Source organism: Myotis daubentonii, chromosome 10 (genome assembly GCF_963259705.1).
Source record: "Myotis daubentonii chromosome 10, mMyoDau2.1, whole genome shotgun sequence".
Lineage (NCBI taxonomy): Eukaryota > Metazoa > Chordata > Mammalia > Chiroptera > Vespertilionidae > Myotis > Myotis daubentonii.
In genome coordinates, this window is record NC_081849.1 from 51,419,856 (window position 1) to 51,438,202 (window position 18,347).

The following is an 18,347-nucleotide window of genomic DNA, read 5'->3' on the forward strand; positions in this document are numbered from 1 at the left end:
TTTGGGTGGAATGCACTCTAGAAATAGTGCTCAAATCTCAATTCAGAAAGACTTACTTCAGGAAAAACACAGACACGATCATCACCAGCCAGGCTGGACTCAGATACCAGTTAGGCCCCTGTGGTCATATTTCCTTTGTTACTGTCTTCTTCCCAAGCTCAGATAAATGTCTCTGAAGATAAATGACACTGGGCTTACAGAATGCCTGGCTGCCCACTGACTCCAGGCAGGTCTCACACTTCTTAATCACCAGGAAGATTACTTTCATTTCTTAAATTAGGATTCCCACTGCCCCTCTCAATGCTTCCTTTCAGTTTCCTACTGACTTTTCAAATGAGCTTCAAACATTCTCATGAGCTACACAATGTACATCTTCTGGTGAACACATTATCTCTAGACCAACACAGAACACAGTGGGATTGGTACTTTAAAGGTTTGTGTGTTTTTTTATAGTCAAATCTTACCACATATTTCAACAATAAGTTTGATAACTTCTTCTCTCTGGAGGAAAAAAAAGAATATGTATCAATAGTATGACCATAATATTTTTCCTATAGTCATAAAAGATAAGTCTTATTACAATCAGCATTGGGTCATTTGATTTAATGCTTCCACTCCAGAAAATAAGTAGCACAGAGGTTAAAAGTTGGTTGTAATGTATCATAACTAAGTGTGTTTGAGTTGTGTAATGTAATACCTCAGACTTTCGGAATTCAAATTGTGGCTCCAGCATTTATTAGCTGTATGACCTTGGGCATTAGGTAATTTAACAGTGTCTGTGTCTTAGGGCTGTGGATGATTTAACAGGATCACACACACAGAGCTCTTCCCACAGCATCTGGTCCCGAAAAGGACTCCCCACCCCCACCCATGGTTTTACCTTCCATGGTTTCAGTTACCTGCAGTCAACTGCAGTTTGAAAATATTAAATAGAAAATTCCAGAAATAAACAAGTCATAAGTTTTAAATTGTGCGCTGTTCTGAGTAGCAAGATGAAATCTCGTGCTGTCCCACTCCATCCCGCCCAAGGTGTGATTCATCCCTGTTCCCTGAGTATCCGCTTTGTATACGGTTCCCCCACATCCCTCCTCCCTGCCCCCATCCCAAACATTAGTCACTCAGTAGCCATCTTGGTTGTCAAATCGACTGTCAACCCTTATTTTACTTACTAATGGCCCCAAAGCACAAGAGTAGTGATACTGCAAATTTGGACATGCCAAAGAGAAACCAGAAACTGCGTCCTTTAAGTGAAAAAGGTAAAAATTCTCCACTTAATCAGGGGAAAAACTCCTAAGTTGAGGTTGCTAAGACCTACAATAAGAGTGAATCTTCTATCTGTAAAATAAGATATTTTGATAGAAAGAGATCACATTCACATAAATTTTATTACAGTAGATTGTTATAATCGTTATATTTTATTATTAGTTTTACTGTTAATCTCTTACTATGTCTAATTTATGAATTAAGCTATATCATAGGTATGCATAGGAAAAAAACATAGTATATATAGGGTACTAGCTGTAGTTTCAGGCATCCACTGGGGTCGGGGGAGGGGGGGGCGGGTTGGAACATATTCCCTGTGGATAAGGGGCACCACTGGTACTGCCTACAGTGGTGTGAGCCATGCATGCAAACAGTTCCATGATTTAACCCACAAGTACTGAGCAACCAAGACAAACACCAGGGCCAAAAAACAGTATATTCTATGCTGTATCCCCTCCTCTTTTTCTGTACCACTCCCCAATTGTGCAAGTCCCCTCTCCTGTTTCCTAATACTCTCTTTGACGCTTTCACAAAATGTCCCAGTGCTCTGAAAGCTGCTTCCCGGTCCTGCTGCCCATCAGCTCCCTCAGAAGGGCCCAGCGGGAGCCGGGTGCCAGAAGTAAATCTGCTGAGGCCCCGCCCTGAGTAGCATGCTTCCAGATAACTGGGATGAGACTAGAGAAGGCAGGATTGTACATTTGCCAAAGACAGGAGCTGACTGTGATGATTAACTCATAGATGAAAGAAACAGGAGCCCAGAAAATCTCAGCAGGAAGGAGCGATGGACCTAATCTAAGAAGATAAAATTTAACAGTTGCAAAGTAAAGTTTTAAAGAAAAAATCTCTAATGACAGAATTGGGGTGAAGGTGTCATTGCTGGTGACATGACTTAACAGAAACATGTATGGGGAATATTCAGGGCATTTAAATTTAATATTTTTACACTATAATTTAAGTAGAAGCCAATGATTCCAAGTGGCTATTTTAAAAGAACTCCCCATACAATATTAATAAAATTATATAAAAATGAGAAAGTCAACAGTTATTTTTTTCAGGCCTTGTCTTGCTTTTTTACGTTTACTGAGGCATTTAAGAAATCTGAAATTAGGATGGGTCTAGAAAGGGGAAATGTATATATTTATGTTTCATTTTTTATAAATGAATACTATATACCAAGTTTTATAATTACAGTTTTTCATTTAATGTGATATCATAGTTAATTTCCATATTACTTGATTATTGACATCAAATGCATGGCCATTTTAAGGCTCTTGATGCATTCTGCCAAATTGCCCTGCAGAAAAGTTGTAGTGATGACAACTCTAACAGAGTATAGAAGAAAACCTGTTTATTTTAGACACACAATACTGGTTATTATTATTGCATAATCTTTGGCATTTAATAGAGCAAACTGTCTCATTGTTTTATTTAGTTTTTAATATATTTTTTATTGTTAGTATTACAGATATCTCCCATTTTCCCCCTTTTATCCACCTCCTATCCCCCTCCTCCCAGCCCCTTCATACCCCCTGCCCCGTAGGTCTTCACTACCCTATTGCACTTGTCTATGGGCTATGTAGATAAGTATATATGTCCTTTGGTTTATCTCTTCTTCATTGTTTTAAATTATACTTATTCAATTGTTAGTGAGGCTAAATTTTATTTATACAAATATTTCCAAGTTGTGTTCTCTGTGCACAGTCTTTACATATTCTTTGTCCATTTTTTTGTTAGAATATTTTTCTTTTATTTACTTGTAAGAATTATTTTTATATCAAAATTGCACTTTAATTCTTTTCAGTGGGCTTTTATTAGATAACCAGATCTGAAATGCTTTAAGTAATCATATGTGTATATCCATTTTTTTCTCATTTCTTTGCTTTTATGTGACTGGAATAGTTTCATCCCTTCCACTGAAATTGCTAATAACTACTTTCCTTGTTGCCAATGATGAAGGCATCAAATTTATACCCCTCAAAAGATTCATAGTCAAGTAAGAAGCAGACAAACAAATACTTTTGTAAGTACTATGCTGTTAGATTGACCAAGGAACCATGTTGGTCTGCAGGGAATTCCAGGGTGGGAGAGTGGGGGTGAAACTGTGGTCCAGGGAGGAAGACTCTGACCAGATTAGGATGGGATGTGAGATTGGGGGAAGAGGAGTGTTCCAGGCAGGGGACAAAGCACACAAAGCACAGTGCATTACAGTCCTTGAGTAAACTTATGACCCAGGGTATGTGGCAGAAAGAATAATAGGAGATATGGAAGACAGATGAACTCTAAAAGATCTTTGTGTCATGTTGCAGAGTGGACTATATCCTGGCCAATGAGAAGATATATGGCCTTAAGCAGAGAAGTGATCTGATCACACTTTTATTTTAAAAGGAGATCATTTTTTAAATATATATATTTTTATTGATTTCAGAGAGGAAGGGAGAGGGAGAGATAGAAACATCAATGATGAGAGAGAATCATTGTCTGTCTCCTGCACACCCCCACTGGGGATGGAGCCCACAACCTGGGCATGTGCCCTTGACTGGAATCAAACCCGGGCCCTTCAGTCTGCAAGCCAACGCTCTCCACTGAGCCAAACCAGCTCGGGCAAGGAACAAGCAGAGAAACAGTCTTGTTGAAGCAATTTGGCATAAAGATGAAAACATTGAACTCCATCAATGGTATCAGCCCCTTAAAAGAGGAGTTTTTAGTCTCTAATGACTAGGCAACTGATAACTGTTTGGGAATATATTTGATCAGGAGAGAATAGGGGCGGGGAGAGGAAAGGGCCTGCCAAGAACAGCTATCATGGGGGAGCAGCCTGCATTTGGCATCAGACAAGCCTATCTGCCTATAAGGGCTCTGCTGCTTGCTAGCAAGATGACTTCGGACATACTGCTCAAGCTTTCTGTCTGACTTAGCATGTCTTCATGTAAAGGGAGATAATACTACTACCTTCCTCATGGAGCTGACATGTGGAAATGTGAAGTCTTGGGCAAGAGAGGGTTGTGGCCCATAGTATGACCCCTTCTTATTGCACCCCATCTTCACTAGTCCTATGCTGCAAGGGGCATGGCTAGCATTCATGGGGTGAACACAGTCCTCACTTCCAAGCTCTGTTCAGATCCTCTCTTGGGTGGGCCCATGCATACAAGCCAGTGCCGTCAGCTCTCCAACGGGGCCATTTGGGCAAGCAATTCTGGGATCCTGTGTATCCAGAGTGTAGTACAGAGGAGGCAGGTGCTCAGGGTGGTTGTGCCCATTGGCCATGAGGTCTCCTCCCCTGGGGGAAAGATTGTGGTGAGAGAAGGGCTGGAGGTCAGAGGTGGGCCTCTAAAGCTTGGGCCCCAGGCACCCTACAGTCCTGGGTAAGGATACTACTGATATGAAGGAGCCTAACATGGTCCAGGTCACATTCCAGATTTTTATTGAATACAAATCCTCTCTTTCTTCACTCATCCCTTCCTGCTAGTCCCTTTTTCTAGAATCCAGAAAGTCAAAATCAGAAGAATCATATCTCCATTTCTAAGATCTCTGCCTCTTATTTAAAAACCTTCTGTTTAAGAGATAGAAACCCATCTTGCATGCAAACATCATCAGAGATCATTTTGTCTGCTCCAGACCCACATACCTACTTCTATCACAGCATTTACCAAACTTTAGGTGAACATTCTTTGTCTGTCTTTCTCTCTACCGGGCTGTGAGCTCCTTGAGTCCAGAGATATAGTCTCTTATTCTCTGGTTTTCTCCCTGTGTCTCTCTCAGAGCCTGACCTGGAGTACACACCCAAGACATGTTGGTGAAGTGAATGAACAAATGAATGGATGAAGGAAACCAGTTCCCCTCCTCATGTGGGGACAGGAGGGAGGTATAAACCTATGGGGACCATTCCTCTGGGCATTTTCCATACACTCTCCCCTGCTACTTTTGGGGAGGAATTGCTGAATATGCAGCTGTTTCACCCACCATAGACATCTTGGGCACAAGACGGGGCTGACTTGTGGTGGGGAAGAACAACAAGATAAAGGCAGATGGGCCATAAAAAAAAACAAGTGCAGTTCTGTTTGTCACATAACCAGCTCTCATCTCTCACCTTTACTACCAGAGCTCTCACCCCCGTCACACCTGGTTTTTCCCAGCACAGTACCTAGGATCAGCATCCCCAGACCATGATCCACCAAAAAAAAAAAAAAAAAAAAAAAAAAAAAAAAAAAAAATCAAAAAGGGAAAAAAGAGAAAGTCCTTATTTCTTTTCTACTCCAGAAGATATGGGGCTTTCAATTCAGAAAGGAAGAATTAGACTTTGCTGTAAAAAATTCTGGAATGTTTCCACCCTGTGGGACTTTAAAGAGTTGCTTTTTTGTTTCAGTGGTGTAGGGAGACGAGTAGGGAACAGTTTGTAGATACTTCACAAATATTTGAATTCGTGAATCAGTACATAAAAATACTGTGATTGCCCTTCTTCTCAGAGCACTTCCTAAAGAAATTGGCAGAGGAAAAAAGAGCCCCCGTTCTGAAATGTGAAGGATCGTGTATAATGAAAAGTCATTTGGTTATTTGGCTTCTTGTAAACAGCTATCTTCCTTGTTAACATTCATCTACCAGGGATCAGGGGGGAGCAGTCACAGGTCTCCATCACGAGGCCAGGTGAGGGTTGCTGGGTGATATTTCTCCTTCACATTCAGATTCAGTTACCTCGTGCATCTATGTCAACACTGGAGTTGTTAAACAGCAATGGGAACTCTGCATCAAAAGAACTCATAGTTCTAAAGCTAAAACCTGAATGTAATAATTTTGCAAGTACAAACCCTCAATTAGCCTCTAGGATTGGTACTCACTGTAAGGCCTTGCTCTCCTTTTGGTCCTTGTAACCCCTGCTTAGTAGAAAAAGAAAAAGAGTCAACATAGGAACTACGTAGTTAACCTATATAATTACAGTAAGACTTTAAAAATCACTTCTTGCCTGTGTTCCTGGTGATCCGGGCTCTCCAATTTCCCCTTTATTGCCTTTTTTCCCCACATCGCCCCGTTCTCCGTGCTCTCCCTTTAAAATATAGTGAAAAGAGAAGTTTAAAATGTGAATATTAATAAAAACTCCGAAATTCTGTTTATTTATAACTACAGATGCCTGATAGGAGAAAAATGGGGGCATTTTATTTACACCCACCCACACCCACCCCCCGGGACCATAATCTAATTCATCATGAACCAGAGCTCTCAAAGTGAGGAGACCTTGAGATACCATTGGCTCAGCTCACTGGCCTCTGGAGACCAGCTATTATATGATTTTACACCTGAGTTATCTAGTATCTTCTACATGCTATGCTGTAAGGGTTTATTCTTTTATCAGCTGGCTTTGAAGAATGAAGGAAATGAGATTTTATAAAGTAAACATGTTTGTAAGTTAGGAAAGGAAATACATAAGGATTTACTTTCAAATGGATTTTTCCCTCTGAGAATTTGTTAGGAGAAGAATAACAAATATATGAGAGCTCTTCAAGTTCAAGTTAAGCAGTTGAGATTTTTTAAGGTCTGAAATGCTTACCTTCTGGCCAGGGAAGCCACGGCCTGCCATGCCCTTTGGTCCTGGAAAGCCTTGAGGTCCTTGCTCCCCCTACACACAATATGAGAAAGGGATGTTCCTGTTCATTTTCCCTGATAATTTGTAACAACATGAATCTATTTATCTAAATTTAGTGCCCCTTAATTTGAAAAATTATAATGTCTTCATTTCAGGAGTTGTTCTTAAATTTCCCCAGCATATCTTAACATTTTCTCCTGCTCCCCTACCTGCCCCTCCACTTAAGTCACCCAGGTTTAAAGCGTTTTCATGATGTTGATCATGACACAGTAATAATCACTAATGAGAAGAGTCATCATACTGATGCTGCTTGGATCCTATATGCAACCTGTACTTCTCTCTAGACCAGCGGTTCTCAACCTGTGGGTCGCGATCCCTTTGGCGGTCGAACGACCCTTTCACAGGGGTCACCTAAGATCATCCTGCATATCAGATATTTACATTATGATTCATAACAGTAGCAACATTACAGTTATGAAGTAGCAATGAAAATAATTGTATGGTTGTGTCACAACATGAGGAGCTGAATTTAAAGGGCCAGAAGGTTGAGAACCACTGCTCTAGACCATTATTAGCCATGAGTCTGTAGCAAAGGTCTGAAGGACCATGGGCTCCTGGGATCTGATTTGCTTGCTTACCTTCAGCATCTTTCTCAAAGGTATTACACTAGGATCACTGGCATGCTTAATAAAAAGATCAACTAAATGAGAATCAAGGGGGTGGGGAGGGTAGGGGTCAAATATGCATTTTGTTATAGGCTTGCAGAGGCTTGAGAGCCACTACTCCAGGAGGCAGGATGGGCTCTAAAAGCCACTCCTGAAAAGGGCCACAGAGGCTTGCTTAGAGACTGCTGTAACCCTTTTCAAATTGAATTTATTGGGGTGACATTGGTTAATAAAATTATATAGGTTTCAGGGGCACAATTCTATAATACATCATCTGCATATTGTATTGTGTGTTCACCATCCTAAGTCAAGTCTCCTTCCATCACCATTTATTCCTGCTTTACTCTATTTTACCTCCCCCAACCCCCTTTCACTCTGGTAATGACCATACTGTTGGAGACCAGTGTGACTTTAAGTATCAGTATTCCTGAGCCTCCTTTTCTAGTTCATGCAGGAGCTTTCAAGCTTTTAAAGTCAATAAAATCCTTTTTTAAAAGTGTTATAATGAAATATTGCAGACACACACAATTCACAGGGAAAAAGATAAACATTCATCTACACACCATTATATTAAAAAATGAAATAGTACAGATACTCTTGAAACCCCCATGAATCCAGTCCCATTTCCCAAAGGAGAGAGGAAACCTGTCTGTGAAACTGATATGCATCACTCTACATACAGACAAGTTGGCCAGTCCACAGAGTGGTATGAAGACAGTGGAAGGATACCCTCCCGAGTCTCCCATTCTCTCTTCCAATTAAAGAAAACAATTTTTAGTATAAGAAAGCTATCCCCTTAACAAAGATGTATCAGGAAATGGTACTTTGGCATAAATTAGTTTTCTCAGGTTTTGTGTGTGTGTGTATGTGTGTAGGTGACTGAGGACTTCTTCATTTAACCATGTACCTGGTTACAAAGTAGTTTGGGGTTGTCAAGTAGATGCATGAGGCCACTGGTCAAGGGGTCAGGAGAGTTCCGAGCCAAGTGTAGGGGAGACTAGAGGTTCATGGGAGAACACTAAAAGGACACCTATGCTTGGCTTTGTCCCCACCCCAAAAGCCAGAATAGTGTGACAAGTCACAGGAGCTGGGATTGTTGCGTGACAGTGAATTTTCACTAGGAATTATATATTTAGCCAAAGTAGGTCCAGAAAGGAATCAATACTCTCTGGCAATTATTCAGCATAATTATTTCTTTTACAGTCTTTCAGATTTCTACAGTAGCTGATATGGAAAATGTTCAATAAATGTTTATGACTGACTAGCTGCTTTTAAGAAACGACACAACTTCCTAACAAAGTTAAAAGTTGCTGTGGCTTCATTGAGGTGCCTCGAGGGGAAAACCTCCCAGTAGCCAATTATCATGTTAGGATCAGCATCATGTTCAGGAATTTATTTTGCATTACTTCATAGTATAGACATTTTATATATAACTAGAGGCCCAGTGCATGAAAATCCATGCACTCGGAGGGTGTCCCTCAGGCCAGCCCGTGCCCTCTCGCAGTCCAGGACCCCTCAGGGAATGTCCACCTGCCAGCTTAGGCCCATTCCCCAGGGCATCAGGCCTAAGCTGGCAGTCAGACATCCCTCTGGCAGCCCAGGAACCCTTGAGGGATATCCAACAAGCTGCAGTAGGACAGACGTTAGCCAGGCTCGTGGCTGAGCGGATCTCCCCCTGTGGGAGCACACTGACCACCAGGGGGCAGCTCCTGCATTGAGCGTCTGCCCCCTGGTGGTCAGTGCACATCATAGCGACCAGTCATTCCTGGTCATTCCACAGTTAGGGTCAATTTGCATATTGCCCTTTTATTATATAGGATTGTGAACACTGCAACTATTCCAGGCAGCTGGGTTTCCCTATAATAGAGGCTTTTTCTCTGTTGTTTAATCACCAGTTCACCTTCAAAATACTTTCAGGCTTTATATAACTTTCAGAGCAGACTCTCTAGCTAAAAGCCTTTAGCAAGTAAGTCCATGCCTCAGCTCTGCAGAGGTGAATGCTATCCAATCAGATTTTTTTTCCTTACAAGGGTCAGGAAAATGACATACAATGATTTCTGCATGAGTCAGAAGCAACTACAGGAAAGAACCTGTCTATCTGAAGATATAATTACTTCTAAATGTCAGCCAGCTGCTTACTCTTGGATCTTTCCTGTTTAAAGACACGATCTTTTTAATTTTTCATATGATTGCCTGTTCTCTGGGAGAGAACTTTCCAAGGAGAATGCCCAACTACCTGGCTATTTTAATAGATTTTTTTCATTACTGATATGTCAGGAAATAATAGTTTTTCTTTCCAAGTGTTTTCTCAGTAAGGTAAAATTCACAGATGATCAAAAAATATAAAATAGATGTCGGTCTTCTAGTTAGGAGGTATAAAACCAGAAATAGGCCACTTTCATTCTTAAAATAACAGAAAATGCTAACGAATCTATGAAAACACAACTTTCCATGAATCTGTCATAGAGCTGTGTTTGCAAGGCAACCAACTAACTCTAAGTCTAAGGACACAGGCTCCTCCAGGGAGAGGTAGGACACTGTCACTCATTTCCTGCCGGAAATACCAGCTGTCACACACCCTGCTAAGACGAATACAACTAACATTTTTAACAAATTGCTAAAGGCTGAATGTAGCTAGTGTAAGAGGGGAGAACCCCTAGGAGCTTCAGGCACAAGGGAAATTCATATCCCCTCGCAGGCTTTTCTCTGGGGACCTCGCCAATGCTCAAGAGAAGACTGAGGCAGGGCAGGTCCTGAAGCTCCCAGTGGTGCGGACGGAGCAGAGGGCAGCAGCTGTCCTCCAGGGAAAAGCACAAAACTCTCTATGGGACAAAAATCTTAAGCTGCTGGGGTAAGCACAGCAAACACTGTCATTTTCAGGGCACAGATGACAACCTGTGGCAGCTGGAAGAAGGAAATAGAATAAAACCTGCAGATATGCATCCTGGGCCCAGTCCTTTAGAGATGCCTTATTCCTTGCGGAGGGTCGGGAAACCATCCTCAGCCCAGACCATTAGAGGTCCCCTAAGCATTTGCTGGAACTCATGGAACTGTATGTACTTAAAAGGGCGCATTTTCTGTATTTAATCCTTTGCTAAAAAATGGAATTTTTTTTCAATTAAAAAGAATTAACAGAACACTTGGCAAACTAAATAAGGTCTATAGATTAACTAGCAATAGATCAACACAGTCCATGCACAACTAAGCAATGTTTCAGTCAATGACAGACCGCACATTCGGTGGTGGTCCCATAAGATTCTAATGGAGCTGAATTTCCTATAAGAAACTGCCGGGGTCCAACCCCAGCAGGTCCAGGGGTTCCCAAAGGCGTAGATGGAGTCGGCGAAGAAGGAATGACACGGAGACAGTGTTCAGTTGATCAGCAGCCTAGCCAGGATCTCTAGCCCGGATCTCCAGCCAAGTTCTTGTCTGGATCTCCAGAGAGGTTCTGCTTAGGATCTCCAGCGAGGTTCTGTAGCCATGTTCCCTCGCTAGGATCTTCAGCCAGGTTCAGGTTCTCTAGCCATGTTCAGTCACCAAGTTCTAGTCAGGTTCTCTTGCCAATTTCTGTAGTCAGGTTCAGTCCAGGATCTTTAGCCATGTTCTCTCCAGCGAAGTTCTTCTGTCTGTAGGTTCTGTGTAGGTTCTGTCTTCTTGGCTCTCTTCTAAGTTCTGTGTGTTTCTGTCTTGTTAAAACTGTATTTATACCAGTTGATTCAATCCTATCAATCTCTATTACAAAGGTTAGGGTGTTTCTTATCTCCATTCCAGGGAGAAAAGATTATGTAGCTTAAGCATGATTGTTTGTAGTTAAAATGATTAATTACCCGCCTGGCACTTAGTTAAGAGGTTTTATTCCCTCCCTAACTTCAGGGGAAAATCCCTACCTGGGGATTCAACCTTTCTTGGAGAGGTGACCTTGGTTAAAACACAGCGCCAAGAAGGTGAGCAAACATATTAAGAACCGTATGCCATATATGCCAGGTCCCTTGAAACAGCAAGGATTGACCGGCTCCCAGCAAGAAACGGAAGGATGTGTTGTGCAGGAAGACTTTTTTCTCTCTTGGGAGCAATATCTGTCGGGTTTGGAAATAGATTCCCTCTCACTCACTGCACCTTAGTTTTGGGTGCACAGATTACATCCCAAGCAGTCAGCTACTGACCCATTTCAGTGTGAGAAGCCTGTCCTCCCAGCGCCATATATTCAGAGGGTGCTACAGCCCTCCAGGTCTAGTGTGATGAGATCATGTAAAATCTTGTTGTTCCTGTACAAGAACACAGATCCACAAGAGCTACCTTAACGAGAATTAAGTGCCACTGACACTGTGGTAAAAGCTTTCTGTGGTCATGTAGAGCCCATCCCTGTATTTTGGAAATAGTTTTGGGTTGTAAGGTTGTAAAGCATTCATAATTGTTATTTCTTCCATCTATTCCATGCCAGAGAGAGCTCTTTGTCCCAGATGGGGTCAATGGAACCAAAAACAAATTTCCTATCTCAAATATTGAGTCCTCAGTTCTACCTCCTCTCCATGTTAAGTACCCTCTTTATTATGATTACCACAAATTTCCTTAATCTGATCACTGCTCCAACATCAATAACCAAACCACATGGCCATGACAAGCCCCTATGATCCTTCATGTCTCCATCTTGATTTCTTATTCCTACTGATCCTCAGGCCACTTTTCACTCCCTGCTGACAGTAACTGTTAGGGTGATCTACACATAATACACCCAGTTTCTCCTCACTATTTCCAATCATCCCAGTCCATTCCCCTGTTCATGGAGAAGCACTGACAGCTTTGCTGTTTTATTTCTGACCCTCTTGGAAGGAAGCAGGAAGAGGGCTTGTGGGGCAGAGCTTATAAAGTCTACAGTTGTGGACAGTAATGTCCCTTCACATTCACTTACCACTCACTCACTGACTCACCCAGAGCAGCTTCCAGTCCAGCAAGCTACACTCATGTTAAATGCCCTATACAGTGCCTTTATACCATATTTATACGGGACTTTTTTTTTATATGTAGATGTTTTGTTACATAAAAACTTACCATTGTGTTATAATTACCCACAGTACACAGTAGAGTAATGTGCCATACAGGTTTGTAGCCCAGGAGCTATAGGCTATGCCATGTAGCCTAGGTGTACAGCAGGCTATACCATCTAGGTTTCTGTAAGTGCACTCTGTGGTACTCCCACAATGATATAATCACCCAATGATATATTTCTTAGAACACATAGCCATCATTAAGCAACACATGACTGTAAAAATTTTCTGATGGTTTTAATTTTACTGTGTTACATAAAAGAACATGCTTATTGCATGAAAAGTATAAAGTATTTAGGGTTAAAGGGAAGTCATAGCTGCAACTTACTCTCAGGTGTTTCAGATAAATAATAATTGTGTGTTTACATTTGCATACACAGAGTTTGATAAAACAAATGTGGTATGTTAACATTTAGGAAATCTGGATAAAGGGTGTATGGGAATTAAGTTTTTGTACTATCTTTGCAACTTTTTTTAAGTCTGAAATTATCCTATATAATAAAAGGCTAACATGTAAATTGACTGAACGGTGGACTAACCGGTTGCTATGATGCACACTGACCACCAGGAGGCAGATGCTCAATGCAGGAGCTGTCCCCTGATGGTCATTGTGCTCCCACAGGGGGAGCGCCCCTCATCCAGAAGCCGGGTTCATGGCTGGTGAGTGCAGCAGGACCAGGCCTAAGCTTTCAGTCAGACATCCCCCAAAGGCTCCCTGACTGCGAGAGAGTACAGGCCAGGCTGAAGGACCCCCCACCCCCAGTGCACGATTTTCATGCTCTGGGCCTCTAGTTTTAAAATAAAAGTTGAAAATTAAAATAGCCCTGACTGAGTGGGTTAAGCTGGTTGGAGTTGTCCCATAAACAAACAAAAAAATAAAATAAAGATTGAGGGTTCAATTGCTAGTCAAGGCATTTATCTAGACCAGGGGTGGGCAAACTTTTTGACTCGAGGGCCACAATGGGTTCTTAAACTGGACCGGAGGGCCGGAACAAAAGCATGGATGGAGTGTTTGTGTGAACTAATATAAATTCAAAGTAAACATCATTACATAAAAGGGTACGGTCTTTTTTTTTTTTAGTTTTATTCATTTCAAATGGGTCGGATCCGGCCCGCGGGCCGTAGTTTGCCCACGGCTGATCTAGACTGTGGGTTTGATCCCTGGTCAGGGTATGTGTAAGAAGCAACTGATTAATGTTTCTCTCTCTTTCCCTTCCTTTCTCTCTGAAATCAATATCCTCAGGTGAGGATTAAAATGATATATAAAATGAATGAATGAATGCACCGAATGATTGCAAAAATATATCATCTATCAGTGCTAGAGGAGCTGAAGCATATGAGTATACGGGTATTTTACCAACCCAAAGTTTGGGAACCCATAGGCTGAAAGAATTCCAAGAGACCTAAAGCAAAGACACAGTTGTGGGGTTCTCCCTACCCGGAGACAACTTCTGCTCTTTAAATTCAAGAGACCCACAAGTTTGCCAGAAACCTGTTGCTCCAGGACTTATACTCATACCAAGATCAGTTCAACCTTTTAAACCATCAGTAGCATTGCCTCACTTGGACACAGGCAGTTTATAAGCTTGATATTGGTTAACTTCCAACATCCTGTGACTTTATCTGTGGGGATGATATAAAAGCTAATCGAGAGAGTGGGACACCTGGACTGCACAGCCCGAAAGGGAGCCCTCAGCTACCACTTTCCCTTCCTGTTCAAGTTAATGCCTCTGAAGTCCCCTCTGTCATCTCATAGGTAATAATAGAGAGAATTATTTAGGACAGAGAGACAACTCATTGCACATTTATAGGAGAGTTCTAGGAATCTACTATTGGGGAAAAATTTTATGATGTCTTCTAGGATTTCAGCACTTGCTTATTGGCTGAAATGTGGATGGTAAGAAATAAAACCCAATTATGATACCTAAATGAGATTTTGGCCCAAACTCGGGCTCACTTCAGTAAAAATACATTACCATTCTATTTTTTAATATATCTTTACACCCTTTTCCTTTTACTGTTGCTCTGCTTTCTACCTTATCACTTTTCTTTTCTTGCTAAAAGAAAAAGGGCTAAAGTCAAAATTAGAAAAGGTATCTCCAGTATTTCAGCTCAGCCAGAAGCCTGGCTTTCTTCTCTATCAAGATTTATGGTCTTGTCTGAGAAAATGCAGAGGCCTGGTTACTTACTGAAAACAAAGGAAACTTCTGGCTAACCTTCAGTCAAAGGTCAGCTGGAACATTCTAGGTGGTGAGCTCTTGCAGTAGAAGCTATGAGACGAGGAAGCATTTTACTTTTTCACTGAATTTTCTTTGCAGGATGCAATTGTGCAAACATATTAAACGTCTAAACCCATCCTATCATTTAGTAGTGTCTCCAAAGACATCCTAGAATAAATCAATTTACCATTCTTTCTTCAGCTTCTCCTCTTGTTTGCCTTTCTTTGTTTCTGATGGTGATTAGTGTATTGCTAATTAGAAGCCAGGGGAATTACAAAGCTTGAAAGTAGGAAGTCAATGGTTATCCAGTCAGCCTGCTGCCAGCTTGAAGAAAGAAGCCAGTGTTGTACTAAGATGTTGATTCAGTGGGTAAATGGTAGTCAGCAAATCTCAGTGACCTGCCTTGAACAGTCACAGTATTTGGCCTGGAATCCAGGAACCATTCTGTATTGAAAGGGATTATTTTCTTATGCTTCGTGGGCACAGCTTGTTCACTTTGAAAGGAAAATGGTATTTTCCAAGCGGCCTATGGAGTACACATCATTGTACACATAGATGACGGTGACCCAGAGACCTTTAGAACAACTGGATGGTCTGACATTTTGGACTTTATCTCCTCCCTGAAGTTAGGATCATAATAATCTCCTCTTGTAACTAGCAACTGCCACGTATTGTGTGCCGACGTGTGAAGGGCTGAGCCAGGTAATAACAGAGCTAGACATATCCTTATTCAATTTCTACAAGACCCTGGAAAAGAGTATATCAATGATAAAGCTGAGGCTTTAGCAATTCTTTCCAGTCACCTTGAATTGTAGCTGATTTCATAGCCATGCATTGAACAGTAATTCTCTCTTCCAATGTGAAGTTGACAGTTCCTCCAAAGGCTCTGCTGATTTTATTTCTCACTTCTACCTTGCCCTAGAGTGGAAACCAGGCAGTTTCCTCATCTCTGACCTGAAAATCAATCAAGAGCTTCCAGTTTCCTAAAATCCTTTCCTTTGTGGAATTGAATTCTTCTAACCTAATATCTCATTTTGATAGGTTAACATTCCGCTAATGGGGACTAGGACAGTCTAATGCTTGTCCAGTCAATCAGCCTAATCGAGTGATTTGGACATGGCCATCTCCGGGGACATTATCTAGCCCAGTGGTTCTCAACCTTCTGGCCCTTTAAATACAGTTCCTCATGTTGTGACCCAACCATAAAATTATTTTCGTTGCTACTTCATAACTGTAATGTTGCTACTGTTATGAATCATAATGTAAATATCTGATATGCAGGATGATCTTAGGCAACCCCTGTGAAAGAGTCGTTCGACCGCCAAAGGGGTCGCAACCCACAGGTTGAGAACTGCTGATCTAGCCCCTGATGGTGTTTTCTTTTTAATCTATTCATGAAAAGAGTAAGAAAATTGTTATATTTTCTGTAATTTACCTTAATATGTTTCAGTTTAGACAGTATCATTAATATGTGTGTGTGTGCAAGTTAATTTGATTTACACTCTAAGAGTGCTGACCTAACATTTGAAGTACCATAATCAATGGTCCACACTTCAAAGACATGTGCTTCAACTATTACTATCTCAATTTGCTCCAGAGGGACGATAAAAACAGCTTATCCTTGGGGAAATATGAGGGATTCAAGACACGTGGTGGCTAGAAATGTATAGAACCTCACCTCTTGTGTTAATGGGGTGGGCCCACCAGACAGATAGTTTTGGTAGAGCAGCCTAATTTGACAACTCATTTAGAACAGGTGTCTCATGTTCTCACCCCATCATGAAGAATCCCTTCGCCTGACCCGACAGGTTAACTGGTCCCAGTCTGAGAATATTGTTATATTTGCCTCAGAGTGATCATTTTATGCAAAGTACTTGTCAGAGTGCTTAAAAAGATGAAGATTTGGAACTTGGACCAAACTTTCACTACATGTTTTTTGGTATGCATGTTAATAAGTAGCTGAATATAGGGTAGAATTCTGCCTGACACTTGCTTTAAATAAAACATGCCACCTAATAGCCAGGTTTTCTAGGAGGTAACGCCTACTAACTTTTAATCTTCAGAGGCTACTGATGGCATGAAAAAAGAATCTGGAAAATTATAAATGTCCAAGTTGACCAAGCTTAGCTCATAACAGTCATAGCCAAAAGTGCTCGATTTGGGCATATTTTCCCCTATCATTTTTCTTAAACGTTTAGTCCCTGCTTTCATTTTTCTGTTTATATCTACTTCACATAATAAACCAATTGAGAAAGTAGCACACAAATATTTGCAAATAATCTTAGCAGCAGAGCCACCTCGTGGACTATTTGATTGCTTTGTGGAAACATGCTCACTGTTATGATTTGCTGTCCAACTCACAGAATTTAGTCCTGTTGTCTGATAATAAAATGATCCTTAGTAGTATACATGTTAGAATTAGATCCATTGATAGATCACAGTGCAAAGACTAGCATGGCTCCTAGGGACTTTACCAGTTGGATTTAGTTGTATAAATCTTGTCCTTCCCTTCGGCCTAAATAGCCTTCTGTAAAACCCGCCAGATTTCATGAATATCTTGCATGACATTTGAATATGCTTGCATAACAAATGATAAATAGAAAGTGACAAGGTTGGCTTTATGGCAGCTGCCTCTGCTAGAAACAGGAGAATGTTCCCTTTGCTGGCTGTCTGTACATCGTAGTCTTATCCCAGTCCCTAAGCTCCAGGCCTAACTTATGCCTGCTTTCTAGACCTTTCCACTTATTAGCCATTTCAGAACCAAATCTATCAGATACAGAAATTCTATGCAGCCACATCTACTTCTCTTCCTGGCTTTCCCTCTTTCACTCATATCTCAGTCCTCCAGGCTTGGAATTTTGCCAAGTCCCAGCCACCAAATCCATCCAAGGGGCCTTCCCTGAATTGCTTTGCCCCACCAAGAGTAATGCCCCTGTATCAACCCCACCTCTCCTGTAGGTGTGGATGCTCATGTTCTTCCTGTCCTATTTATTCTTAAACTCCCCAAGTAGAGGCACTTTGTCTTATTTCTCCTTCTACCTCCTGAGGTTCCTGTTTCAGGGCCCTGTATATCATACGGAGCTAGAGGGAGTAGATGTGGAGGCTGGCTATTATTTTAGTAGAAGTTCACTAGAGACAATGTACCCTAAACACTGTCTTATTTAGCCTCACAAACCTCCACAGGTACAGAGGTGTTTCTCTGGTTCACACAAATTTCATGATAAGCTTTTGGCAATCAATGTTGAAAAGAGGTAGCAGGATAGAGGCACATGGGAAAGTGCCAGCTGAGATTTCATGATGTGGGTCTACTGAAAGAGGCATTTATAATCAGGTCCTCTGTCCTAGAGTCTGGAGCTGAACCCAGGTCCACTTTATTAACAGCTCCCGTGGCACTGGCCTCAGAGACCGCTGCACAAAGCAGGTAGAGGCTTTCCCACCCGTTAGGAAAGGGCTGTGACTCATTTAAGAAGTGTTCTGCTGGCTGCATTGCCACAAGGGTGCGAGGACAATGGGAGGTGCCGACCTGCCTGGCCAAAGCTGCTACCACAGTGTCAGGAGAAGGGCCTCCTGCTTCAGGGAC

General features: G+C 41.6%; 1 protein-coding gene across 2 annotated transcripts in view; it reads right to left on the reverse strand.

Annotated features, from left to right (window-relative positions):
• COL28A1 (collagen type XXVIII alpha 1 chain) overlaps positions 1-18,347 on the reverse strand; it is a 151,735-nt gene that overhangs the window by 17,273 nt on the left and 116,115 nt on the right. For both annotated transcript variants that reach the window (XM_059712395.1, XM_059712393.1), the window contains exons 28-31: positions 6,803-6,871; positions 6,221-6,301; positions 6,096-6,131; positions 465-501 (exon numbers count right to left, since the gene is read on the reverse strand). In XM_059712395.1, the coding sequence (XP_059568378.1) occupies positions 465-501; positions 6,096-6,131; positions 6,221-6,301; positions 6,803-6,871 (223 nt within the window). The remainder of the gene's footprint in view (positions 1-464; positions 502-6,095; positions 6,132-6,220; positions 6,302-6,802; positions 6,872-18,347) is intronic.